Genomic DNA, 26,471 nt, shown 5'->3' on the forward strand with positions numbered 1-26,471 from the left:
GAGAATCGCTCAGAGAATTAGAGGGAGATAGAGAGAGAGAGAGAGAGAGAGAGAGAGAACAACTGAGAGAACTGTGGAGGGAGGGAAAAGGATAAGAGAATGTGAGCGAATCGTGAGGAGAGAGAGCAAGAGAGAGAGAGCGTATGTGTGTAAGAATGCAGGTAGTAGTTGTAGTAGTTGCTATGGCATTGAATACGTGATGGGCTTGTGAGGGGATGCGGATCATATCTTAGTAAAATTTAATAGAGCCTCAAAAGCCATACTTACAGAAGATTTATGGCACAGACACACTCATATGAGGCTCGAATAGCATAAAGCATTAATAACTCATGCAAAATGCAACTGTTGAATGTTCTATTTTTTAAATGCATGCATAATTCAACAGAATTATGACATCTTCAACAGATTTAAGGCTATAGTGTCAAAGGTGACTCCGAGGCTGCTTCACTCTGTGTTATTTAGAGATCACCAACATTAAAATGTAGTGAATACTGATAATAATGTATCATGTTACATGGCTGATATTAAAATTCTTAACTAGTTGCTTATTAACAGGTGTATTATTATATTTGCTGTTTATTAGTACTTGTATAAAGCACATATGACCATATTTTACATCCCTGACGGGGAAGTCGTGGCCTAATGGTTAGAGAGTCGGATTCGCAATCCCTGCAGGAATTGTTGGTGGGGGGAGTGCATGTACAGTGCTCTCTCCACCCTCAATACCATGACTTAGGTGCCCTTGAGCAAGGCATCGAACCCCCAACTGTTCCCCGGGCGCTGCAGCATGAATGGCTGCCTACTGCTCCGGGTGTGTGTTCACTGCTCTGTGTGTATGCACTTCGGATGGGTTAAATGCAGAGCACGAATTCTGTAGTATGTGTCACCATGCTTGGCTGAATGTCACGTCACATTCACTTTAATCCCACCCGATAACTTAACAGCTACCTAACTAACTATTAATAAGCAGCAAATTAGGAGTTTATTGAGACAAAAGTTGTAGTTAATGGTTTGTAAATAACATTTAATAGAGTTACAAAGTCAGTGTTTTTAAAGAATTATCTTTAAATTAATATGCACAATTAAATATTCAATATCGGCTAGCATGTAAGCTATACAATAACAACACATATCAATAAATTAAAATACAAATATTTACTATCAGCAAATAGCCAATGGTTCTATTATATCGTTTAAGTGCTAATGAAATGCAGCATTATAGCATCATACCAGCCTTTCATGACAAAATTTACTACGCATTTATAATTTATTATAAAATCATGAATAAAAATATAAAAACATTTTTTTATAACTGTTTTTTGCTATTGAAATTTCTGTGTAAATTTATTGTTTCTCAACTTTTCACAATGCACACTGTTTCAAAGCTATACTTAAAGAAAATAATGATGTTACTGTTAAATTAAATTTATTTAATTTATTTAGTATATTAGAGCTGTTAGATAATATGCAATGAAGCAATCGATCAAGCAGTTTGGATGTTGTATATATGCAAGTATTCTAATATATACACACACACACACACATATATGAAGAGCTGGGCGATAATATAGTAACATTGTGCAACAAAATAAAATAAAAAATTTTTTTGCCAATCTGCAGCATTAAAATCCTGTAAATGCGTTTTCAGATGCAACTTCTGCTTTCGCAGTGTAAAGACGGCAGTAAATTCACAACACTAAAACAAACAGTCCAGAGCTCAAGTAAGCTTTGCAACACAATGAAAACATGAATCTGCTCAAAGAGGAAGATTCCACTCCACAGTTGTTTTTTCACATGCACACACATGTGCCTCACTGGCCATTAGAGCAGCATGTGTTCAGTGTGATCGACCACCACTGGGATCCAATCAGATCAATGTCCACTCACATATACTCTCACTCGCACGTACTGGAGGAACATCAATAATCTGGATTCACATGAAGGGGTACATGACATATCTGATGAGTTTTGTGGAAACATCACAACCTGGGCAAGAACACTGTATCCTCTGTGCTCAGCAACAACCTCAAGTAGTGGCTAATGCCGTTTCCACTAAAATGCCTGTTGAACATTGCCTAGTTCTTTCATTTATCTGTTTGTTTAGAGCTGTTGTCTCCATCTCCTTCAATCTCTTGGCAGTTTAGTGTTTGAGAACCATTGCGCCTTCTAATTGGTGCACTTTCTGGGGTTGCCTTGGTAACCCTCTTTGCAAATGTTCTTTGGTGTTATGCCAGTTTGGTTGGATGAACATATGTATATATATATATATATATATATATATAGCATTAATCCGAAAACAACCACATTTTCAAACAAGGTTTTACATTTTATCAACCCGTTTTAATCCCTGCAATCATATGACTAGATTTGACAGAAATCGAAAATGAGCATATTGCAACACCTGACAGCCAGCTAGAGGTGTAACTTCTCTCTTGTAGTTTGATTTACATGTATATGGCAAAAAACCCAGGATGAGATGGTCTGGAGTCATATTAACACCAATTTAAAGGTCATTTTTAAAAATGTTCTGTTCATACAATTAATATAATCTTCAATAAACAAGCTACAGTTAGTCCAAAATGCAGCAGCTAGAGTCCTTACCAGGTCAAGAAAATATGATCATATTACTCTAATTTTAAAGTCTCTGCACAGGCTACCTATTAAGTTCTGCATCAGTTACAAAATATTACTACTTGCTTATAACATAAGTCCCTTCACGGTTTAGCTCCTGCGTACCTAACAAGTCTTCTAAGATGCTACAATCCATCCCGCTCCCTAAGGTCACAAAACTCTGGACTCTTGGTATTACGTACTAGAATAGCAAAGTCCACTAAAGGAGCTAGAGCTTTTACATATTTGGCTCCAAAACTCTGTAATAGCCTTCCTGATAACGTTCAACGTTCTCTGTCCCGAGGCAACTAGGAATTACACAAATTTTAGTCTGGATCCAACCCTTTCGAAAGTTCTGAGGTGAGCGAATACCTGAGAAGAGATGATGCTAACCCTCCAGGAGATCTCAGATGATGCTAACCCTGGAACAACATATAATACTAACAAATTTTGCTTGATAGCAACGTTTAATCGCATCGCAACATATAATCATTGCAGTAATCTTCACTGTCTGTTTGATTATGTGTAATTTGTATAATTATGTGCATGATTCTTTCTGTAAATTTCTGCCATAGTGAAAAGGGCTAGACAAATAAACATGAATTGCATCAATTAAATTTCTATAATAAAGTGTTCTAAATATTTTTAAAGAAAGATGAAAATGTATCTTTTTTACTTTAGTTTTTAAGTTTCAAATGGTTTTTATTACGTATTGCTTTTATTATTACATTTAATAATTAATACGTTAATTTCCATCTTGTGTTATGCATTTTATTTGAATATAAGTATTTTTACTATAATTTTAAAGTGGGTTTCATGTAAAATTATGCTAATTAAATTTACATTTATTCATTTAGCAGACACTTTTATTCAAAACGACTTACAATTGGGGAACACATCAAGTGACTGATCTTAAAGAGACAAATAGACACAGGAAGTGCTCATAATACCAAGTTTCAATCATTGTTTAAATAAGTACAAGATAGACAGAAAGATTAAAGAAAAGAGGAAAAAATTATTATTTAATAATACATTTAAAATTATATACATTATTGTGTAAAAATATATATAATAAATTAAATTATTATTATATAAATTATTATATAAAATGATACACATTTTAAACTTTATTTTTTATTTCAACTTAAACCTTGACTGGTTTTAAAAAGTTGTTTCTATTAGATTACAAAAATGTATATATATAAATTACAAATTAGTAAATTATAAATTATAACAGTTAATACTGTGCTTGTTGTTGTGTTTTTTATATTTTTTATTAGTTTTTTATCACTTTGATCTTTAACTTTGAATTTATTTTATAATCCCCCAGTTTCACAGACCAGGCTTAAACCTAGTCCCAGACTAAAATGTAAATGTCTAAGCTGTGTCAACTGCAAGAAACTTGCACTGACTGATCCTAAAATATATCAGTGCGTTTTTTATTGGCTCAAGATGCACACCAGTAATGTGTTTTCTAGGGCACGTTTATGAAAAAGGATTTACAGTAAATGTCCCAATTGAACTATAGCCTAATCCTGGTTTAGTCTAAACCATGTCTGTGAAACCAAGCCAATAAAGTGTTAATCAAATAAAATGTATTTTTATTAAAATAGGATACATGAAAGGTGATTGCCATAAAATCTAGTATAAGAAGCATAATATGCATCCTCCTAATAACTATCTCAAAATAACACTGAAAACAATCCCAAGGTCATTTTATGAAATTGCTGTTACATTGTTTTGCAGTGCAATAAAACAATATTTAGTTTAGAAGCACTGCTAAGTCGTCTCCAATGTGCTCATACAAGCAATTTGATCTACTATGAAACTCTAAAGAGATCAGAAACTAATAATATAATCACCAAGGGGGGTGAAGGAGGAGGTGGTGAGATATTAAAGGGATTGTTCACACAAAAAGAAAATTTCTTTCATTACCCACCCTCACGTCGTTCCTAACCCGTAAGACTTTCCAATCATCTTCGGAACACAATTTAAGATGTTTTTGTTGAAATCTGAGTTTCAAGACCCTCCCATAGACAACAAGGGGCCTTACAAGATCAAGACACAGAAAAGTACCAAGATGATCGACAAAGTAGTCCATGTGACATCAGTGGTTTAACTGTAATGTTACGATGCTACAATATTTTTTTTTTTGCTTAAAGAAAACAAAAATAACCATTTCATTCCACATTTTCACCTGTACTGTGTCTCTTGTGGATGTGCGTTCATGGCAGTAACATGACGCAAGTGTGTGGTGGCGCCGGTGCTGACCTAGACCCTGAGGGTGAGTAATTAGTGACAGAATTTTCATTTTTGGGTGAACTATCCCTTTAAGGATGGAAGACTAGAACTCCTCACTCTTTGACTGTTGAATTGATGCGAACGTCCCTGTTATTTGCTTTGCTCTTTGTTGGCTGGTCGAAATGGTGGAATGAGGAACTGTGAACTTTAATATTATATAACAAGAGTCACCCACACACAGAAATGTACAGTCCAGGCCTGCAGCTTACAATCTTACGCAATAATAACTTGTTTGTTTATGTAAAACAACATCAGGCCTGATTACCCTATATTGTGTATTTGGCCGCAGCAGCTCTAATGCTGATCACAATTCTGATCAGAGAATGCAGGTGACAAATTACCCACTCAGGAATTAGAGAATGAACCAGTCTGGGTAAACTTCCCTGTCCACAGCCATCCGTAGCAAGAGAGAGGATGCAAAACTCAATACCGTAATTACTGTGATTCCCCTGGCGTGACACTGCTGTCTGATTCTGTGCTGTTTCTGCTGACAAACATCCATTAGCTGCTGATGTCTCTGAGGCCTTGTCAGAAAAGCCTTGTTCAGTTATTTAGAGAAATATTTTCCAAAACTAACAGCTCAATAAAATCTTGTATATTCACACACACCCACATGTAGGGCTATAGCAACTAAGCAACATTGTGTTACTATCACTGATCTAAATCTAATATAGATTTCATGACGTCATGAACTAGATTGTTCTCTTTTATCAGTGGCTAGTCTAATAGGAGTTATGGTAATCATATTATATGAGATATGCTGCACCATTAAAGATGTCAACTATGGTGCTGACTGTTTCATCACAACAAAAGGCAATGTTGTAGGCTACAGATTGAAAACAACACAGGTTTAGCAAAGAGAGACACTTCTTTAGGACACCTTAAGTTTCTGTTTCACTTTCTATTTAGGAGCCATCAGCCCCTACACAGTAACCCAGTCATCTCACTCTAACTATGGACGAAGTAGAACTGGTTTTATGTACTCACTGGTGAGTGTTTTATAATGTAGCCTACTGTTATTATAGCGCACAGAGTTACTGTATCGTATTATAAAATGTTTCGTCGAGTGTAAGATCATTTACATAGAATATTCTGCAGCAACAACAAAATCTCGAAAACAAAAACATATTCTACTTAATCAACAATAATACCTTTGTTATCGATAATCTCATTTAAACAAAGTGAGACTATGGGACCAGCTGTGTGTAACATGGCGACAGATCTGAATCACTGATATTCAGCTGGATAGATTAGTGAAATATTTTAACGCTAGCTATTAGGCTACCTTGTAAGTGATGAGAGTGATGTAAACACTCTCGGGCTGAAGCCTGTTGCTAGCTACAACACATTCAGGTTATAGAAATAGTACAAACAACATTTCTAGCATAATTTACTACTCACGTGCATGTCCTTCCAAACCCGTGTTACTTTATTTCTTCGGGGAACACAGCAAGTACATCTTACAAGGATAGCCTGGCCACTTTATAGTGAATGGGGACTGAATTCTGTACGTGAAATACCGCAATCGCGCCATACAAGTGTCATACATGTCTCCTCAAGCGATATTATAGATTTATGCGAAAACAGGCCGATGTAACTTTTAACCTGTGACTGGGTCATTGAGAACCTTTTTGTGAACTAATCAACCGACTCATTCATTCAAAGATTAATTTACTAATTAGAGTTAGACTATTAGCTGCTTCTATTATGAACTCCCAAAGGCCCAGGAAGAAAAACTGCTTATTATTTTAGTATTATTATTTTATTTTTATTTTTTTACATCCCCAGTCCCTCTTTACATTCATTATATGGGAATAAAAGTGACCAGGATATAGATATTTTCCAAAAAATATTTTTTGTTCCACAGAAAAAAACAAAATCATAAAGGATTGGAACAGCATGCTTGTGTGTAAATAATGGCAGAATTCACATTTTTGTGTGAACTGTTCCTTGAAGTGCCATAACACCTTTTCCATTCTCCAGTCTCTGTAAAGAGTCTCTCCAATGTTTTCATGCAGCAAAAAAGAGGTGGCAAAGGCAAACTATGACCTGCACGAACCACACTGTAAGAGGTTTCTGTGTATATGCCCTGACTGCGATGAAACTGTGCCTCGAGATCTACTGGAGCAGCATAAAACCGAACAGCACACAGAGGTCAGGACCACACCACTCAACACTGGTTAACACTTTGCTGCTTTTTACAGGCCCTTGGCCCTTTATGTCACAACAGATTATTTGGGATTAATTTTCCAACTACAAGTTTTCCTCTTGACATGATTATTACTCATCGCTGTAATCTCCTCCTCTGAGAAACCATGTCAGTGGTCTCGTTTTTCATTATGTCTCACAGGTAAAATGTAAGATGTGCAATAAAAAGATGGAACAAAGGCATCTGTTGGATCATGAGGTGAATATTCAGTCCCACACTGTGAAAATGTTATGTCTGAGGCTGCACTTTCTTAGAGTGTTTTCACACTTATTCCTTTGTTGTTTCTGTTGTTCACTTACAGAAAGATGAGTGCTCTGAGAGGCCTCAGATCTGTGAGTTTTGTCAGCTTGAGCTTCCTCTGAGCAATCTAAAAGAGCACGAAGTGTCCTGTGGGAGTCGCACAGAGCGCTGCTCTGACTGTGGCCGGTACATTAAACTAATGGACCAAATAGATCATGCTCAGATCTGCTCTACTAACACCCCCACAACATCAAAGGACCTTGTCCCTGAGGATGATACTTCTGACACAGATGGTTAGTCAATGACATGATCAGACTGAAATATTATAGATATGTTATAGGTCTTAGTATTGCCAGGTTCTGCATATTTTAAGGTATCCAGACAAATTGTGAATGTAAAATACTGGCATTTGTCATATCTCTTATCTTCAGAGCAGACTATGTTGCAGTGTCAAAACTGTCTGAAGTACATTCCCTCAGACAAGCTGAAAGAACACAAGGTAAAAATGTGTCAATAAAAATAATATGTAGTTTTAACGTGATTATGAAAATGTATTTTTAACACCTCAAATATGTTAAATCTTTAGTTATTTTTTTCTAGATGCTTTGCACACAGTCCTTACGGTTTATAGACGTCAAGGATGATGACTCAGAGGAAGAGGATGAAAACCACAGTCCTGGAAAAGACAGCACTCCAGACGCTGCAGATTTCTCCTTCTCATCATTGCAAAAGGTGAAGAGAGACAGAAACATTGGCATGGGCCTGGATAAGATAAGCACCTGTCCGCTCTGTCACCTGGCTCTTCCTGTAAAGACGCTGGAATGGCATGAGGTACAACACACTGTTCTGTACATAGTGATGCTTTAAACTTGTGCAGCCTCATCTTGAACCTGAACAGTCATTTTGTTGTCGATTTAATAAATATCATTAACTTGGTTAATTATACCAATATAAGTGTACTATTGTTCAAAAATTAAAAAGACAGTAAAACAGTACATTTAAATCAGTAATTAAGAATAAATGTTTTCTCTATTATCACATTCAAATTTTGATCAATTTGATATTAATGCTGAAAAAAGTTTCATATTTCCGTGGAAACAGTGATGCATTTTTTTCTGGTTCCTTTAGTGTATAGAAAGAAAGTTCAAAATAACAATTTATTTGAAATAGGAACTTTTTGTAATAATAAAAAGTACTGCTCACAAAAAAAAAAAAAAAACTAAAGAAAACCAAACCTTTCATCAGTACTGTAATTGATGTAGTATATAATATATACTGTTAATTATGTGTTTATATATTTATTTATATTTTATTTTCAAAGAAAAAATGTGAATTACACAGACATCTGAGCATGGCATGATGGCTGGTGAAATCAAAGCAAAATATGTAAGTATACAAATAATATATTATAATGTATCACCAATATAACTTTGCAGTGCAACTGATGAATTATAATGTGTGTGTAAATTACCTTTACAGGGTTGCTGGAAACTGGAAACCCGCCAATCATTGCAAATAAAAATATTAAAAAAAAATTACAATTGTAACAATTTTGTATTTTATTTCATTGAAATTACTGAAACAAACTTAAAAAAATGTTTACAGTGCTTCTTATAATCACTGTATGATTTTAATTAGAAAATAATGTCTCTTTAAAATCTTCATAATAGGCCAGGAGAATGAAAAAAAAAAGCCAAATGTTTTTGACATCTTGAGTAATATAAGGGTAGTTTATGTACATACTTTATTGTTTAGTTATTGACTATTTACCCATTTTATGAGGCAATTATTTATCTCTTTCATAAATCTTGTTTAAATCTTACTGAATGTTGAATCCGCAAGTAAAACTCAGACCACCGCAAAGAAAATTAAGTAAAGCTAAAACAACTATTTGTATAAGGTGCACGAAATTATTTGATATATTTTAGACTTTAAACTATTTCTCTCTATGCCAACATCTTCATATTTTTGTTCGAAATACCCTGAGGGTTCCGCAGACCATCTAACAGAGAAAACGGAGAAAAATGGCCATTTATTGGGGGAGATCACAAGATGGCATAGTTTCAGTCAGGATTGCCTATCCTTAACATCTTAATATTCCTTTCTTTTAATAAATCTTACTTAGCTGATATGTTTTACAACATTTTAAAATGTCTTTCATTGCTCTGCTTGTTTATTTGTAATTGAGTAGAATTTTACTACAATTTATTGTTCAAAAAAAAAATTGCAAGAGAGACATCTAGTGGATATTTTTGTAATCCTCTAGACAGAGATGACTGTTGAGAGTGCAAATTCAAGAATAAACGTTTAGTCACAATGTCATAAGCCCCTGGAGCTCTTTTTTTTCATCTGTTGACAAACTGTATAATATAATACAAATTATATAAAGTAGATTATATAAATCTTTGTCTCTTCATAAACGTTCATAGGTTGCCACTTTGAGTTTAACATGTTAGATAAAAATTTGTGATGGTCTGTTTAACCATCATATTATTGTGGCATTAACTAGCCAATATTGTATAACAGTTTGAACGTTCTGTATTTCCTGATAATGATTGCTGTGCTACTGAACAGACAAAAAATTACATATGGTAGCCATAACCTTTATCCTTGTTTTCTTTAACTTAAAAGATTAGTTCACTTAAATGATTAGTTCACAGGAAATTAATTGATTGGAGTCCACTATTTGGACTCTCATTCTGACGGCACCCATTCACTGCAGAGGATCCACTGGTGAGCAAGTAACATAATGCTAAATTTCTCAAGGTCAGTTCCAATGAAGAAACAAATTAATCTACAACTTGGATAGTCTGAGGTTGAGAAAATCATCAACAAATTATAATTTCCGGGTAAATTATTCCTTTAATCTGAACGAAGAAAAGCAGCAAGTAAAAAATCATTTTAGTTAATACTTAAATGTATATTTTTTTATTTCCTTCCTTTACATTGGGGTTTAAAGCAGGATACTTTTTTTTCACAGGTCCATAGGAGCTACAGCTAAGATAATGTGCCTTCAATCAGAATTTAAAATCACATCTGGAGAAAAAAAGTCTTTGGAAATTCAAGTTAAGAGAAACAACTTAAAACAGATAATGCACCTGGCTAAAAGAACATAAACATATACAGCAGGCCAGAAACCGATTTAAAAGTAAAATATAGAGAACCATCAGAATAACACAGCTAAATAAAGAAAAATCTAATAATAATAAAGAATACATAAATTAAAAGCAGCCAATTTAATGGTCACTTTGCAATATATTAAAAAGCACCACAAATATAATTAATTATATTAAATTACCAGTCAATTATTTTGCTCGTTTAAATTACCTGTAAAACAGCACATAATTGGTCCAACAGTTTATAAGACCCAGTCATCGGTACATACAAGGAACTCTACAAGGAACCCATTTTAGATTCTAATGCATCTTATTTTGGTTATTATGTTATAAATAGGGAAAACGTTTAGTCCTGTCAGCTCTATAAATCTTAAAACATTTTCAGAGATTGCCATAAACTCTAGTGTCACTATATCCTCAAGCTTATTGTATTTTCTTTGCTATCCGTATTCACCGTTTCTGTAACTTGCTTCCAAATGTAGCTGCTGATAAAGCTATGGATGTCCGTTGACCTTGTCCTGCAGGAGAGTCAAGGCGTTGGAGGAGAAATCACGCAGGACGTGGAGTGTTTCACGCTGCAGCTGTAAGGTGTCACGTGAAAACTGCTGCTGGGTGTGAACCAATCTCTGCACCGACTCTGCAAGTGACTCCAGTGAGCGAGACAGCGACCCTATCAGCAGTGTGGTGGCCTGCTGTTCCTGCAGGCTGAGCGAGGCACTCTGGGATAAATGTTCCTGCAGACTGCGAGGCTCCACAGGAGCAGGTTGGGGAGGGAGCCGAGCAGGAGCGGAACGTGATGATGAGGCGGCCACTGCAGAAGGTGCAACAAATGTTGGGATACTGGAAGATGAGGGGCCGTTAAATGTTGTGTTGTGATTAGGTTTTTCTCGAACATGGCTCTTCTCAGCAATAGGATGACTGAGGAATCCAGTAATACCAATAGGATTCTGGTTTGGTTTGCTTCTCTGTTCAATAAACTGCATGTTACTGACTGGAAGGATAAGAAACATGTTAATTTTAGACATTAACGTCATATTTGAAAGAGATTAATTAAGATTGGTTTATTTTATTAAATGGATATATAAAACATTATGGTCAATTAAAGGGATCATCGAATGCCCATTTTCCCCAAGTTGATATGATTCTTTAGGGTCTTAATGAAAAGTCTGTAACATAGACTGTTTAAAATTTCTCAATGGTAGTGTAAAAAACACCCTTTTTAGCGTCAAAAACAGCTCTTTTCAGAGCAAGCCATTTTGTAGCATTTCCCTTTAAATGTTAATGAGCTCTGCTGACTCCGCCCCTCTCTACCGAGCACCTCACTGAGGGAGTGTTATGGGGCGTTCACAGCAGATGCAACTTATGTGAATAAATCATGGTATTTGCGCATAGTTGGATGCTTGAACATTTTGAGTTTATTCGCTTCATTTTTGCATGGAATTCGCTTTATTCATGCGTGAAATTCACTTCACAACAGACACAGATTTGCATCATGAGAGAGGTTTCTGTTGCGTTCAGTTGCGTTCATGCAGCATTGTGATTTCAACCAACATTTATTCTGATAATTTTCTAAATATTAAAGTTATCGTGTCATTAAATGTAGTTTTAAAAGTATTTCAGGTGAGAATGTAGTTGTTTTAAACTCAAATATGCGGTTTATTTATAAAGACTGCGCCTATTTAAAAATGTATTTTGACGATTTTGGAGACCATGAGATCAGCGGGAGCTCAGTTTCTCAGGAGTCTAAAACGCTCTTCAGGAGTCTACGAGTGACGTCACGGACAATATGTCCATGTTTTTATTAGTGGTGGGCATAGATTAATTCTTTTTAATCTAGATTAATCTCACTATGATCTTGAAATTAATCTATATTAATCTAGATTAAAATGGCTCATTCGAATTCTGCCGAAGGTATTCAGAATATGTGTTACCCAAATAAAATGACAAACAGTAAGTCTTTGAGAAGGGGTTTATCAAGCTAGGTGGTGCATTAGAAAAGGGGCTCATCTCCCGTTTCCAAAATGCATCGTAAAGTGCTTGAAAAATCTGTAAACTAATTCCACATTGCACAAGGTGCAAACAACCTTACGCCTGTTTCACACCAATGTGTTTAAGTCTTTTTCAAGTTTGTAGGTGTCAAGGTACAGAAACCAAATAATTAAATGTAAAATAGCACTGGATAGTCTTAAAATATACAATCAAACCTACATTTATTCAGACACCTTCAACATTTCGCACATTATTACAGTTTCGCTGTATATATCAAAAATTATACCTGGTGTCTGAATAATTTTTGGTTTGACTGTTAAAACTACAAAGTGATGCAGTCAAGAGAAGTGAGTGATTTTCTTTCTTAGAAGAAAAGATTAACATTACAGCAGCCAGTAGCTAAATTAGGTGAGGTCACTTTAAGAGACGATGAACGCATCCAATATAATACACATGCCATTTTTTTCCTCAACTGTTTATTTCCACTTAAGAAATAACTTATGTTTTTTTCGAGCATAATTTCCAAGGTGGATATTTTGACATATTTTGTATGTATTTGTCGGCACAAGAGCAAAAATAAGCAAATTCGATGTTCAAGTGTTTTGAGACACCTTTCTCTTCGCAGAAGAGAGCTCGGTTCAGTGTCGCTGTCCGTGATACGTGGCATTCTCTCTCTCCAAACCGGACACAGCGCGCACCGCGAGTAACCAGCTACTCTGTTCAGCTTTTCTGCGTCTTGTGTTTGGATGCTTTAATGTTTATATCGACAAGCGGTAAGGCGTAAAAACATGTGAAAAAGATAAGCTTTCGTGACGATGCACAGCAGTGGCCCGTCAACTGTCCTGAGCATCTTTTTAGGCTGGCCTCAGCCAGTCGGTTGTATAAAATATCAAGGTGAAAGCTCCCAACCCAACTTTGAGAATAGATTAACGGCTATATTTTTTTTATCGCCCGATAAGAGTCTCGCGTTAACGCAGCACGTTAACGCCGATAACGGCCCACCACTAGTTTTAATACGGTCTATGGTGATTTCACATAGAGCAGCTGTTACTACACAAAGCCGTTGTTAACTGACAAGCTGCACAAATCCACCTTCATTATAGCATTTATTTGTGCAGCTTGTCAGTTAACAACGGCTCTGTGTAATAACAGCTGCTCCATGTGAAATCACACACCTGATGGAATTTATATCGTTGATTAGAGAACTGGGTCTACTGACGAGATGCGCATTAATGATTGGCCGATCTTTATCATGCACCCCTAATATAATGCAAATCTTTTATGCCTAACACAAAATAAAGATTATAGTATCACCTCCCTGACATTTTTGTACTTTGACACAAAATTACATTTTCATTCAGAATTAATCAAAAACATGCTCATTATAAAAGGTATTCACATCTAATGTATAAAGTAATTATATTTTTTAACAAGTTGACAGAGATAAAAAAGCATGCCATTGACCAATTAAAAGAATCAAAATGTGTGGCAAGTCTCTCTGCATTATTTCTTACCTTCCTTTTCTGATGTGTCAGTCTGGACATCTATTAGAGGCACTGATGATGAATCTATCAATTCAATAAAAGTAACAAATGTATTATATTTTGTCCTTTCAAACTCTCAGTAATAAATCACCTAACTAATTTAAAAATAAAATAAAAATGGAACTCACCACTGAACATCATGTGTGCAGGAAGCTCGGTATCACTTTTGCCTGGGATACTAGTGTGGAAGAGAGGAGACATTGGCAAACCAAACGAATGAGGCCTGCCATTTGTCATGTGTGAGAAGCTTTGTGGTATCTCAGAGAGACATGGAATGTCCTCGTCTTCATCATCCATTTGGTCATCATTTGCCAAACTGCTCACATTTACGTTAGGGTTAGACATCTGAAGGATCTGGTGCACCATAGTTTCTATAGGCGACAGCTCTTGTGCGATCTGGGCGGCTGTGGCTCCCGATGCCCTCATGGCGGCCACCCTCCGCTTGGTGTCGCATTTGAGGTCTGCCCATTTCTTAATGACTTCAATAATTTCTCGATGACACTCACTGACCTCATTGATAAGTGCGGTCACATCCGCCCATGTGCGGTTTTTCAGATCCTTCGAAATGCCCCGGTTGAACTTTCCTATTAAAATCGTGAGTTCATTAAATTATTATCCCTCACATATGCAAAGCATAATTGACATGCCTTCAGATCCTTCTGAATTTTGTGATATGAAAATAAGAATGTTTGACTTACCAACTAGAATATGGCGCCTTTTCTGTACCTCACTGAGCAGCAGTTCAACCTCCTGAAATGTGAAACGTGACTTTCTTTTCTTGAAGCGCATCAAAGCACCTCCCGGCCCTCTGTAAGGGTAAGGCATGAACTCCGACATCCTTCTTCCTCTTCTCTTCAAAACTAATCAACCAAATCAAACAGGGCTTCTAGACTTCATCCATCAGATGGCTTGATGAGTAATATGGCTGAAATAATAAAAGATATTAATTTAACATCAAAAGTAAAATTCATCCAGAGGCTTTCAACATCATTTAACTAATCCATTCTCTTCAACCTTCCAAGCAAAGAAGAAAATGGGTGTGACACACTAATTAAATACAACTAACCTGTTCTCACTTCCTCACAAACTGACAAAACATCTTAATATTTAGCTTCTTAACGCAGTTAAAATATTAATTTTATTTAAATATTCTATATATTTTCTTTTAATTATATATATATATATATATATATATATATATATATATATATATATATATATATGTGTGTGTGTGTGTGTGTGTGTGTGTGTGTGCTAATTGTGTTGTACAATAAACTTACTTGTCCCTCTGATTTATTATGGTCATGTGATGAATGTTGCTTGTGTTCTGCACTTTAAAAAGACAGAACAGACACAGACAGAGATGATTTGTGCAAAGCACAGAATCATATTTTTCTAGGACCCTTTTACTTTAAATTAACTGTTACAACTAATTGCGGCGTGATCTCACACCGCCTCGCCGGTGTGCCCATATGCTTCCTGCTTCTTTGTTGTTTTCCTGCCTAATCGTCAGAGAGCAAAAGGAACACAGAGAATCGAGCGAACGCCATCACGGTCGCACAGCATCGATCTCGAGCGTCCAAATCTGCCATTTCTCGAAAATCTCGCGTACAGTATTCAATCGACCGCGTAGAAAGATAGATTCAGATATCGTAATAAGCAAATATTCCACCAGGAAACGCAAACACATTTGTATTTTGTTTGTCGTTAGCCTACCGTAGAAAAATGGACGACTCGCGCATTTCGTAGACGCGTTTACGAACGAATTTGGAATCAAACCGATACTGCGTAAGTTACATCTGAACGGCGATCAGCATTATTTACTATTGCTATTAACGATATATTGAGTGGTAATTACCTACAGTGCGGCCGAATGCGTCCTAGGATTTGTCGGTGTAGCCTTGCCCGATAAACTTCGTAGGCAGTGATCCCCTGCGTCGCGCAGACTCAGCTCTACGTGTTTTCCCCCTCCACAGCGATAGTTCGCCAACATTCTATAGTAATCCTTCCCTATGCCTGTGTGGAAGCTGTTCTAACTGTACATGCAAACACTGTGGCCCTGTATAAGCATGAAAATGTTCAACTTGCAATTAAATAAAAATAAATTTAAGTCGCCTTTTATTCACATACAAGTTAAAAATATCGCGTAAAAATATTTGTGGATTTTGTACGCGTTTTTTCCCAATCTAATAGGCTATTTTGTGGTGTTTGGAAACTTTCGAAGCTACAGTCCCAATAGTTACAATAATTATAATAAATAAATTTAAAAAAATCTAATTAAAAAGTGACTTCCTGGTCTGAAATTTTTACAATTTTAAAAGACATTTTAATTTTTAAAAATACATTTTTTTTCCTAGTTATTCTCAGCAGTAAAATATTCGGCCAGATAGATAATAAGCTAAATACGACTGTTTTAGAGTGCAATCTCTTATATATATATATATATATATATATATATATATATATATATATATATATATATATATATATATATATATATATATATATATATATATACACATGATCCACGATTTCCTTTTCGCGTCAAGGAAATACAACAATTAAAGATATGCGCCTTTATGTGTAATTTATAAAAACTGTATAAAAAAGAACAGATGCTATACTCTACTACTCTACTCTATTTTTAAATACTAAAGATTTGTGCTATACTGTACACATTAATATAGTGCAGTTTACTAAAGAGAATGTGTAAGCAACTAACATTATAAAATGGTTAAAATAAAGCAGTCAACGACACAAATCACAAGGGGCTAATCCTCACAGTAGGCGAACAAATGCTGGAATTAAAATAGGCCTTTACACTGAAGCGAATGAGGTAGAAAAAATTGATTGTGTTGCATCTCTTGTTCTTTATCTGTGGACCCCAGGTCGTATTCCGTTACATTTTCTTGAGGATCATAGGAATATAGGCTTTCAAGCAGAAGTTCGGGAGGCAGCAAAATGAAATTATATGTTTGAGTATTCGTTGAATATTTCACCATCATTTACAGTTTTGTAATGAGGTGGCTATACAACAAAACGCCACCATTTTGAGGTTCTCGGTTTCAGAGTTGGTTCAGACCTGGGGAGTGGCATTGTAGTTGTCTGTAGCCCCCGCTAGGTGGGTGTAGAGAGTTCCTCAAATATGCGTTCACGAGTCCAAAAGCTACGTTGAGATTGAGTCACGGCTTAAAGGGACAGTTCTCCCCAAAATGAAGTGTCATTTATTTACCTCTTGTTCTTTCGACTCACAGCTGGCTGACTTTGTTTTACGTAATTAGGAGAAATGTCCCACACTGAGTAACCTTCAGTCATATAGTGCAAAAAAATACTAAATCAATGTGAATAGGTTGCCAGTTATCATTTGCTCCACAGTAAAAAGTCAAGGGATTAACTGAAAAATATCAATTTAGTTTTATTTTGAAAATAAAATAATAAAAGACAGACAGAAGACCCTAAGCAAGTGGCCCTTGTATAGCAGAAAAAAAAATTGTCCATCATGAAACAAACCCTTGACCTTTTAAACTGGATTTTTAAAAAAGCTACTTAATCTAGACAAACAAATTACATTTACCAATACAGCTTTAAGACACTGCTTTGTCTTAATAGTGAGCTTTTATTAGCTATGAAAACTGTTCTGCAGGCTTAAAAGAACAAAGATAGCTGTCTAAAAGATGTTGTTATAACCTATACTGTACAATACATGCTTAAATTACAATTACAGCACAGACTAGAGACAGTATATTATTCATTCAATTTAAGAGCTGTTGTTGGAACATATAATAATAATAATATACTGTCACATCAGTAGGCAATAATCCAAGTTCTGTAAATAGTCATTTAAAAGATTAATCATTTGTATCAACATGTGCACACATTTTCCTAGAAGACTATAAACGTTTAAAAAAAAATCCCATGTTTCTATCTTGTTATTAGCTTTGTGGCCCTCTGATTGGCCTCATTGATGCGGGACTCATTGACCATGGCCTACAAAAAAAACAATAAAAGAACAGTTAATATTAAAAGGTTCAGCTTCTCTTGTAGAAGAGATGTTTCTGAACCCCTTCCAAACACTGACCTTGCTCTGAATGCGTTCAATCTGGACGTTCTGAGTGTCGATTTCATTGCCCATGTCGAGGGCCATGCTTCTGAGGTTGCCAAGGATACTGCCAACCTGTGCCAAGTTTTCCTCCATTTCATCCTCCAATGCATCATTAGTCACTCTATCAAAGACAAACGACTCTTTATACACTGGTCAAAAGTTCAGGGGTGCTAAGATTCTTTAAATGTTTTTAAATGTCTTTTCCTCACCAAAGCTGCAACAAAAATACAATCATGTACATTTTATTTAATTAATTCCTGTGAAAGCAAAGCTGAATTCTTAGTAGCCATTACCAGAATTCAGGGTTATTTAGAATCTTAGAACCTATAGAAACTTAATTCTATATCTTCAAAATTAAAGGGAAGTGTAAGGTTCAAAAGAACAGCATTTATTTCATTTGCAACATAATAAATGTATTTACTGTCACATATGATCGATAAACGCATATTGCTCAATAAGAGTCAATTTATGATCAAGAAGCCAAAAGTTCTGGCACCTTCTAATATATCCACCACTCATGGTCATCTTCTCTCTCTCATCCATGACTCGGGAAGAGGGCTGGCTAGACACCACCCCATCTTGATTACCCCAAACCTTCTTATACGCCCCACTTGCTTCAAAGTCCTTTAGTCTGAGAGAATCCATATGAGAAAGACATAAAGTTGACAAGATTAGTCATACGAGCTGTTAATACTAAAACTGTGAAATTTAGGCTGCAACTGCCTAAATAGTTTGAAGAGGATTCAACGCTGACTCTGAACACACAGGAATAGTTATAAATGAACCACACAAAAATCACAGTACATATTATTTGGTTGGAGCTTGTCTGACAATAGTTAAGTAATCAACTAAAGTCATAAATTGTATTAGTTTGAGGTTAAACACAAGTGAGGGTGCATATTTTTCACATTTAAAATATAAGGTATTGTTCCTTCCAATACATTTCATATAAAGAGCAATATAAATGTATACACGCTACCAGTCAGTTTCGGAATAATTAAGATTTTTGATGTTTCGGAAAGTCTTTTATGCTCACTCTGCTACATATATTTGATAAAACTAACAACAGTAATACTGTCAAATGTTATTACAATTTAAAATAACAGTTTTCTATTTTGATGAATTTTGAAATGGAATTTATTTCTTTGATGGCCAAGCTGAATTTTCACCAGCCATTACTCCAGTTTTCAATGTCACATAACACTTCAGAAATCATTCTAATATGTTGAATCTTAATTATTCCAAGCTATTAGTGTGTGTGTGTGTGTGTGTGTGTGTATGAAGAATGTAAAAAAAAGACAATACATCCAACCAGTTTCCTGTGATTTCTTGAGTTCTGGCACAAAACGATTTTCATGCAAGCAACTAAAAGCCAAGCCCCTCCAAACATCACATACTTATCACAGGAGCACAGACCGCAATATTTGCCAAGATCTGGTAGGTTTTTCTCAGCTTCCTTCATGTCCTGGTTGATCTGGTCCAGCCCTTCCTCAATCCGCTCAAGCTGCTCTGGATGACGGAAGGTGGGATCACAGTATGGAGGTTTCAGGGGTTAAAGTATGGAGACGAGATAAAAAATAAAATAAAAAACACACATACACAACAACAACCATTTTCACAGCTCGAAGCTCCACGGGCCCATAAGCAACTAAACATCCATGGTAGCTCTAGCTCCAAATGACAAGCGAAATGGACTGATATGAACTAAAAAAAAAAATTATTAATATCTACAAACACTGAATTTGTTATGTGAGCACAAGTTGCACAACATTTATCTTCATTTCAAAAGTTTACATGGAGTCCTGCAGGAACCTCTGCTCACAAAACAGCCAAAAAAGACTAACATGTAGCAACATCACAGCAGGAGAGGTTATCAGTGGGACAGGGGCATGGGCAGAGAAGTGACATCTCTGAGCACCAAGCAGCCATGGCTCAGGTGTCTGGGAGGAGACCTACTTTGTACACGGCCAGATGCACAGACCGCAACACCTGGCCATGTCAGTGAGATTTTTCTCAGCCTCCTTCATGTCCTTGTTGATGTGATCCAGGCCCTCTTCTATGCGGTCCAGTTGTTCTGCCCATGCGAAGGAAGTGGGGAAGGGCATGGGAGGCAGGGGGAAGGGGAATTGAAAGGGGAAATATGCAAACGTGCACTCAAAAACGCACAGAGGATACATATTTTCATTTGTACAGAATCATGTATGTCTGTATTTATATATTTCGTACTGTAAGGATGAGTAAAAAAAAAAAAGATAAAGAACGCACGGTCTGTACTCCCTCATCCTGTGCATATTCTGTATCATTAGCATAAAGATAATCGCTATCTGTCATAAAGATGCAACAGGATAAAAGAACAACTAATGCATTTGCAAGTAATTAGTTGATTTTTTAGGTGCTGTACCTTTTATATCTATTTATACAAAGTGTATGAAGATAATTCATTACCTCCTTGCTCATCCAGCATAACAAGTGTCCTGATCCCTGCATCTTTACTCTGTTGAAGAATTGAAAATAATTCAGTATGAGTACACATCAAATTAGGCAATTTATACATTTTCTTGCAGACTAATGAAAAAAATGAATGAAAGGCCAATTTAAGAAAAGGGTGTTCCACAATAAATAATAATTGCATGATCACAACCATTTTTAATTATGTTTTATTGAAGAATTACAGATTTGTTTGACTGTTTGAATAGTGGGGTATAAAACTTTGAGACCACTAGTGAATTTAGCATTTTCCCTAAAAACAAATCAAAACTAATTATATTATCAGCACAATTTGAAATATTTTTACCTCATTACTTTTCTTCAAAATTCTATAATAGTTTTGAATTTTTTTATTCTGTTTTTAATTATAGTTACAGTTTTAATGTTTTTTGTGATTTTTATTAGTTGTGTTTTGTAAATATGTCTATATAGTTTATTTAATTCATATTTCACGTTTAGTTATTTTTCTGAATTAAAACAAGAAATGTTACCTTGGTAATTAGCTAAAATAAGTTAATACATTTATATGTATATTTTAAGTAACAAAATGGTTGGTTTATGGTTCTAGTTTCAGTTAGCTAGAACACAATTTTTTTGGTTTATTTCTTAGATCAGGTTTTTGTTGGGTCAGTCACACGAGATACACACTGATTTGACAACTGTTCAACAACACAGGATGAGGTAATTGCAATTATTAAATATATTATACATGCTGTTATGAATAAGGATCACTCACCTCCTCCAGCAGAAGCCTCATGTTTCTAGTGATCTCAAGGGACTGTCAGAGATAAAATTCAAAACAGTGACTAAAAAGAACACATTTATAACTCTGTGGTAATTTTCACTTCAATCAATAACTATACAGAGGACCTCAGTATTTTAATATCACTGTAATACTTGTTTCTAGGCCACTTGTTTTGTATACTGTATTGGATTTTTTTTAATTAGCAGAAAACAACAATGTAGCCCCAGAGGTAGAATTACAAAACAATTTCAAACCATTCTTTCATGTGCAAATATGTCTTTACTTGGTGAGTAGCTGTTTAATAAGTGCTCTGCGTCAGAGTCCAGATCACCCTGCCAGGGTTTATTTTGTGATAAAGACTGATGGAGTGTACATTATCCATTGCATAACACCCAATGGAAAATCTGGCAATGAATAATGGCTTCATTTACAATTTACCTGACTTCGTCACAGTGGGAATCATAATAATACTGCAGGTGTATATATAATGTGTTTAGCGTCATCATCCAGGCTGTTATGTACCATGGGAATAACTGAGAATGGAAAATGTTTGATGTCATCACTGTAGGCCTGTTGATGAGCACTCTCATCAAAACAGGACAGGAAAAACACACCATCAGCTGAAGAAAGACCCACGCAAATCAATTCAAACCAATGTTGAACTTTGCTACTTTGGTGATTGTTAGCAGCATTACCTCATCTGTCACCTGATTGGCCCTCCTCTGCAGCTCCTCCGCTTCAGATCTCATGGTGGAGTCCGCAGCCATCCTAGCTGAGAAATGCAGCAGGGGGGCAGACAGGTCGAGGGACGCGGTTATTCTTAGAGCAAAGGGTTTATAAACTCAGCATGCCTCAGATTGACAGCAATAATTGGTCTGGTACAACAGAGAAGAAACAGCACAGCTGATGTGTTGCATAAAATCAGACCCCCTTGAGCAAAACCAAAACCATCATTTATTAATTGCTAGGTGCATCTCAGAATCAGCATGCATCCTGAACAAAGGCTGTAAAATTAGATATCTCCACAAACCTTAGCCAGTCCTTGAGCTTAGAGTGTTAAAAGGCTGTGTTTAAGTTGTCACAATTTCTTGAACCTTTATTTCATGACAAAAAAAAAAACAGCAGCAGGCTAGTTATGTATTCTGCATCCTTCGACGCATCTTCATGATACATGTGCACAGGGGGAAAAAACTGAAATATGGCGTATAATTAGGGGCCAAGCCCAGAGGGCTGTAGCCCCTATTGTATCTGTACGTTTTATTAGGGGCCAAGCCCAGAGGGCTGTAGCCCCTATTGTATCTGTACGTTTTCTTTATTATTATTATTATTATTATTCTTCTTTTCGTCCAATGGGGGTCTATGGCAGCCCTATGAAGGGAACATGGGAAAATGATGAAATTTGGCACACTTGTAGAGATGACCATTATTAGTGATCTGACCAAGTTTGGGGTCTCTAGGACCAACTCTACAGCGCCACCACCAGTTCAAAAATTCAACATTCAAACGTTAATAACTCTTGAACCACTTATTCTATGAAAATAAAACTTACTACATCTGTTTTGTCTCTTCATGGAGATTCCATTCCATATCTTGCATTAAGACTCCGCCCATTACAGTAGCGGCCATTTTGAAAAGTACAGTATTCAGTCTAAACACTACTCCTCCTTCAAAATTGGTCCAATTCTTCTGAAATTTGGCTCAGATATTCTTTGGACTGAGCCGCACAGAAATGACTGAACAGAATTTTTTGAACACTAGTGAAAAAAAAAGTTATGATGCTGTGAACTTACTGAGACTGACCTAAAATTGGTTGACATGCTGTATCTCGGCCAAACTTTGATCAATCGATACCAAACTTGGTACACTTCATCTACACCATGATCTGGGGGTCCATACCAAATTTGGGAATAGCGCCACCTATGGGTGTTGAGATACCAAAAATGCACTTTTTTGCTTATAACTTCTGAACAATTCATCAGAAAATTATTTTCTTGATGTCTATGGATTCTTTAGATCATTCCGGATCTGTGGATGTCAATTTTGTCGAGACCACCAGGACCACCCGTCCGCCATTTTGAATTTTGTCATAAATTGCTATATCTTTTGATCTATTGTACATATCTTCACAAAAATTGATAGGCATCATCAACAACATGTGCCTGAGGTACCCCGGAAGTTAGAAGACAGCGCCACCTAGTGTTCAAGAGATATAACGATTCTTGCAAAACCCCTTATAACTACTGTAAATTTTGATAGATTTTTGATATTTCTATGTCATTTGATTCCGTGGGTTATGCCAAATCAGATGATGTCTCATTTGCCATTTTCCAATATGGCGTCTGTCCGCCATATTGAATGGATTTAAATACAGTTTTTTCGCTACTCCTCCCTGAAATCTTGTTCAATTTTGTTCAAAATTTTATCAGATGAACTTCAGACCGGGCCTGACAGAAATGACTGAACAGATTTTTGATATTCACTCCCGTTCCCGACGTGTACAGCTCTGAAGTTGACCGTGCCTGTGCTGGTTGATTTATGCTAATTAGCTTAGCATGCTAATTAGCTAAAATGCTAACACGTTTCTATTGACTCTAATGGGACTCCTGAACTATCTGGTTAACTTTGAGCAACGTTAGCATTTTTTAGCGTAGCATGCTAATCTGGCTAAAATGCTGCTTCGGGCTTTTGAGAGTTGATTCTCACACCTTAACCTCTCTTCTGTGCCATGCAAACAGTGTGTCAACTAATGTGGCGCACTTAGCTAAGGCACTCGTCCCAAACCCGAGAGGTCGCGGGATCGAATCCGGGGTGGGTAAAGTCGATCCAATGGAAGTTCCGTTTTGGCCGTTTTGCTTCGTCCCGCTCGTTGCTCTGGCTACAGCCCTTCAGGGCTTGGCCCCGGTATCGCTGCTTGCAGCTATATTTAGGGGCCAAGCCCAGAGGGCTGTAGCCCCTATTGTATCTGTACGTTTTCTTTATTAGGGGCCAAGCCCAGAGGGCTGTAGCCCCTATTGTATCTGTACGTTTTCTTTATTATTAGGGGCCAAGCCCAGAGGGCTGTAGCCCCTATTGTATCTGTACGTTTTCTTTATTATTATTATTCTTCTTCTTCTTCTTCTCGTCCAATGGGGGTCTATGGCAGCCCTATGAAGGAAACATGGGAAAATGATGAAATTTGGCACACTTGTAGAGATGACCATTATTAGTGATCTGACCAACTTTGGGGTCTCTAGGACCAACTCTATAGCGCCACCACCAGTTCAAAAATTCAACATTCAAACGTTAATAACTCTTGAACCACTTATTCTATGAAAATAAAACTTAGTACATCTATTTTGTCTCTTCATGGAGATTCCATTCCATATCTTACATTAAGACTCCGCCCATTACAGTAGCGGCCATTTTGAAAAGTACAGTATTCAGTCTAAACACTACTCCTCCTTCAAAATTGGTCCAATTCTTCTGAAATTTGTCTCAGATGTTCTTTGGACTGAGCCGCACAGAAATGACTGAACAGAATTTTTTGAACACTAGTGAAAAAAAAAGTTATGATGCTGTGAACTTACTGAGGCTGACCTAAAATCAGTTGAGATGCTGTATCTCGGCCAAACTTTGATCAATCGATACCAAACTTGGTACACTTCATCTAGACCATGATCTAGGGGTCCATGCCAAATTTGGGAATAGCGCCACCTATGGGTGTTGAGATACCAAAAATGCACTTTTTTGCTTATAACTTCTGAACAATTCATCAGAAAATTATGATCTTGATGTCTATGGATTCTTTACATCAATCCGAATCTGTGGATGTCAATTTTGTCAAGACCACCAGGACCACCCGTCCGCCATTTTGAAATTTGTCAAAAATTGCTATATCTTTTGATCTACTGGACAAATCTTCACAAAAATCGATAGACATCATCAACACCATGTGCTGGAAGTACCCCGGAAGTTCGAAGACAGCGCCACCTAGTGTTCAAGAGATATAACGATTCTTGCAAAACCCCTTATAACTACTGTAAATGTTGATCGATTTTTGTTATTTTTATGTCATTTTATTCCTTTGGTTATGCCGAATCTGATGATGTCTCCTTTGTCATTTTCCAACATGGCGTCTGTCCGCCATATTGAATGGATTTAAATACAGTTTTTTCGCTACTCCTCCCTGAAATCTTGTTCAATTTTGTTCAAAATTTTATGAGATGAACTTCAGACCGGGCCTGACAGAAATGACTGAACAGATTTTTGATATTCACTCCCGTTCCCGACGTGTACAGCTCTGAAGTTGACCGTGCCTGTGCTGGTTGATTTATGCTAATTAGCTTAGCATGCTAATTAGCTAAAATGCTAACACGTTTCTATTGACTCTAATGGGTCTCCTGAGCTATCTGGTTAACTTTGAGCAACGTTAGCATTTTTTAGCGTAGCATGCTAATCTGGCTAAAATGCTGCTTCGGGCTTTTGAGAGTTCATTCTCACACCTTAACCTCTCTTCTGTGCCATGCGAACTGTGTGTCAACTAATGTGGCGCACTTAGCTAAGGCACTCGTCCCAAACCCGAGAGGTCGTGGGATCGAATCCGGGGTGGGTAACGTCGGTCCGATGGAAGTTCCGTTTTGGCCGTTTTGCTTCGTCCCGCTCGTTGCTCTGGCTACAGCCCTTCAGGGCTTGGCCCCGGTATCGCTGCTTGCAGCTATATTAGCGATTGTTTTTGGTAGAATTTTCGAGCAAAAACAATCGATCACTATGCAAGCCCTATGAAGGGAACATGGGAAAATGATGAAATTTGGCACACTTCTAGAGATGGTCACCAATAGTGATCTGACCAACTTTGGGGTCTCTAAGACCAACTCTACAGCGCCACCACCAGTTCAAAAATTCAGTTTTTAAACTTTAATAACTCCTGAACCCTATGGTCTATCCAGATACGACTTAGTACACATGATTACTCTCCTCTCGGAGATTACACTCTATACCTTACATTAAGTCTCCACCCATTACAGTAATTGCTATTAAGCTAATTAAGTGTTTCTGTTTAAACACTACTCCTCCTTCAAAAGTGGTTTGATTTTTCTGAAATTTGCCACAGACGATCTTCGGACCGAGCCGCACAGAAATGACTGAACAG

General features: G+C 36.5%; 3 protein-coding genes across 6 annotated transcripts in view; 1 reads left to right on the forward strand and 2 right to left on the reverse strand.

The window, feature by feature from the left end:
- Positions 1 to 5,790: 5,790 nt before the first annotated feature.
- Positions 5,791 to 8,902, forward strand: LOC127972229 (XIAP-associated factor 1-like). The gene is made up of 8 exons (XM_052575584.1): positions 5,791 to 5,900; positions 6,930 to 7,065; positions 7,262 to 7,318; positions 7,422 to 7,653; positions 7,792 to 7,859; positions 7,961 to 8,191; positions 8,682 to 8,746; positions 8,840 to 8,902. The coding sequence occupies exons 1-7, from the start codon at positions 5,866 to 5,868 to the stop codon at positions 8,718 to 8,720; spliced, it is 798 nt and encodes a 265-aa protein (XP_052431544.1). The 5' UTR covers positions 5,791 to 5,865; the 3' UTR covers positions 8,721 to 8,746; positions 8,840 to 8,902.
- A 1,357-nt stretch (positions 8,903 to 10,259) lies between these two features.
- Positions 10,260 to 16,152, reverse strand: LOC127972228 (uncharacterized). Of its 3 annotated transcripts, XM_052575583.1 has the most exons (6): positions 15,868 to 16,152; positions 15,290 to 15,341; positions 14,708 to 14,934; positions 14,138 to 14,593; positions 13,980 to 14,033; positions 10,260 to 11,467 (listed from the first exon to the last, which is right to left on the reverse strand). In XM_052575583.1, exons 3-6 carry the CDS (start codon positions 14,844 to 14,846, stop codon positions 10,971 to 10,973), a joined length of 1,146 nt encoding a protein of 381 aa, XP_052431543.1. In that variant the 5' UTR covers positions 14,847 to 14,934; positions 15,290 to 15,341; positions 15,868 to 16,152; the 3' UTR covers positions 10,260 to 10,970. The 3 variants fall into 3 exon arrangements, with proteins under 3 accessions (XP_052431543.1, XP_052431542.1, XP_052431541.1); XM_052575582.1 differs by lacking the exon at positions 15,290 to 15,341 and having other exon boundaries at positions 15,872 to 16,152; XM_052575581.1 differs by lacking the exon at positions 15,290 to 15,341 and having other exon boundaries at positions 15,868 to 16,151.
- A 1,247-nt stretch (positions 16,153 to 17,399) lies between these two features.
- LOC127972905 (synaptosomal-associated protein 25) overlaps positions 17,400 to 26,471 on the reverse strand; it is a 49,046-nt gene continuing 39,974 nt past the window's right edge. The window contains exons 2-8 of one of the 2 annotated variants that reach the window (XM_052576892.1): positions 22,039 to 22,115; positions 21,335 to 21,376; positions 20,557 to 20,605; positions 19,509 to 19,620; positions 18,608 to 18,742; positions 18,088 to 18,232; positions 17,400 to 17,996 (exon numbers count right to left, since the gene is read on the reverse strand). In XM_052576892.1, the coding sequence (XP_052432852.1) occupies positions 17,931 to 17,996; positions 18,088 to 18,232; positions 18,608 to 18,742; positions 19,509 to 19,620; positions 20,557 to 20,605; positions 21,335 to 21,376; positions 22,039 to 22,110 (621 nt within the window). In that variant the 5' untranslated portion in view covers positions 22,111 to 22,115 and the 3' untranslated portion in view covers positions 17,400 to 17,930. Of the gene's footprint in view, positions 17,997 to 18,087; positions 18,233 to 18,607; positions 18,743 to 19,508; positions 19,621 to 20,067; positions 20,186 to 20,556; positions 20,606 to 21,334; positions 21,377 to 22,038; positions 22,173 to 26,471 lie in introns of those variants that run through there. The other variant, XM_052576891.1, reaches the window with a different exon arrangement.

This window comes from Carassius gibelio, chromosome B15 (assembly GCF_023724105.1).
Source record: "Carassius gibelio isolate Cgi1373 ecotype wild population from Czech Republic chromosome B15, carGib1.2-hapl.c, whole genome shotgun sequence".
Taxonomy (NCBI): domain Eukaryota; kingdom Metazoa; phylum Chordata; class Actinopteri; order Cypriniformes; family Cyprinidae; genus Carassius; species Carassius gibelio.

What these genes read in the sequence shown, in the direction of transcription:
- LOC127972228 (XM_052575582.1), bottom strand. Translation starts at nt 14,846, where the DNA reads ATGTCGGAGTTCATGCCTTACCCTTACAGAGGGCCGGGAGGTGCTTTG. An exon ending in AAGGCGCCATATTCTAGTTG is followed by an intron (nt 14,594 to 14,707) that starts GTAAGTCAAACA and finishes CGATTTTAATAG; the next exon opens with GAAAGTTCAACCGGGGCATT. An exon ending in TGACACATCAGAAAAGGAAG is followed by an intron (nt 11,468 to 13,979) that starts GTAAGAAATAAT and finishes TTATCCTTCCAG; the next exon opens with TCAGTAACATGCAGTTTATT.
- LOC127972229 (XM_052575584.1), top strand. Translation starts at nt 5,866, where the DNA reads ATGGACGAAGTAGAACTGGTTTTATGTACTCACTG. An exon ending in AAACCGAACAGCACACAGAG is followed by an intron (nt 7,066 to 7,261) that starts GTCAGGACCACA and finishes TATGTCTCACAG; the next exon opens with GTAAAATGTAAGATGTGCAA. An exon ending in GGCATCTGTTGGATCATGAG is followed by an intron (nt 7,319 to 7,421) that starts GTGAATATTCAG and finishes GTTCACTTACAG; the next exon opens with AAAGATGAGTGCTCTGAGAG.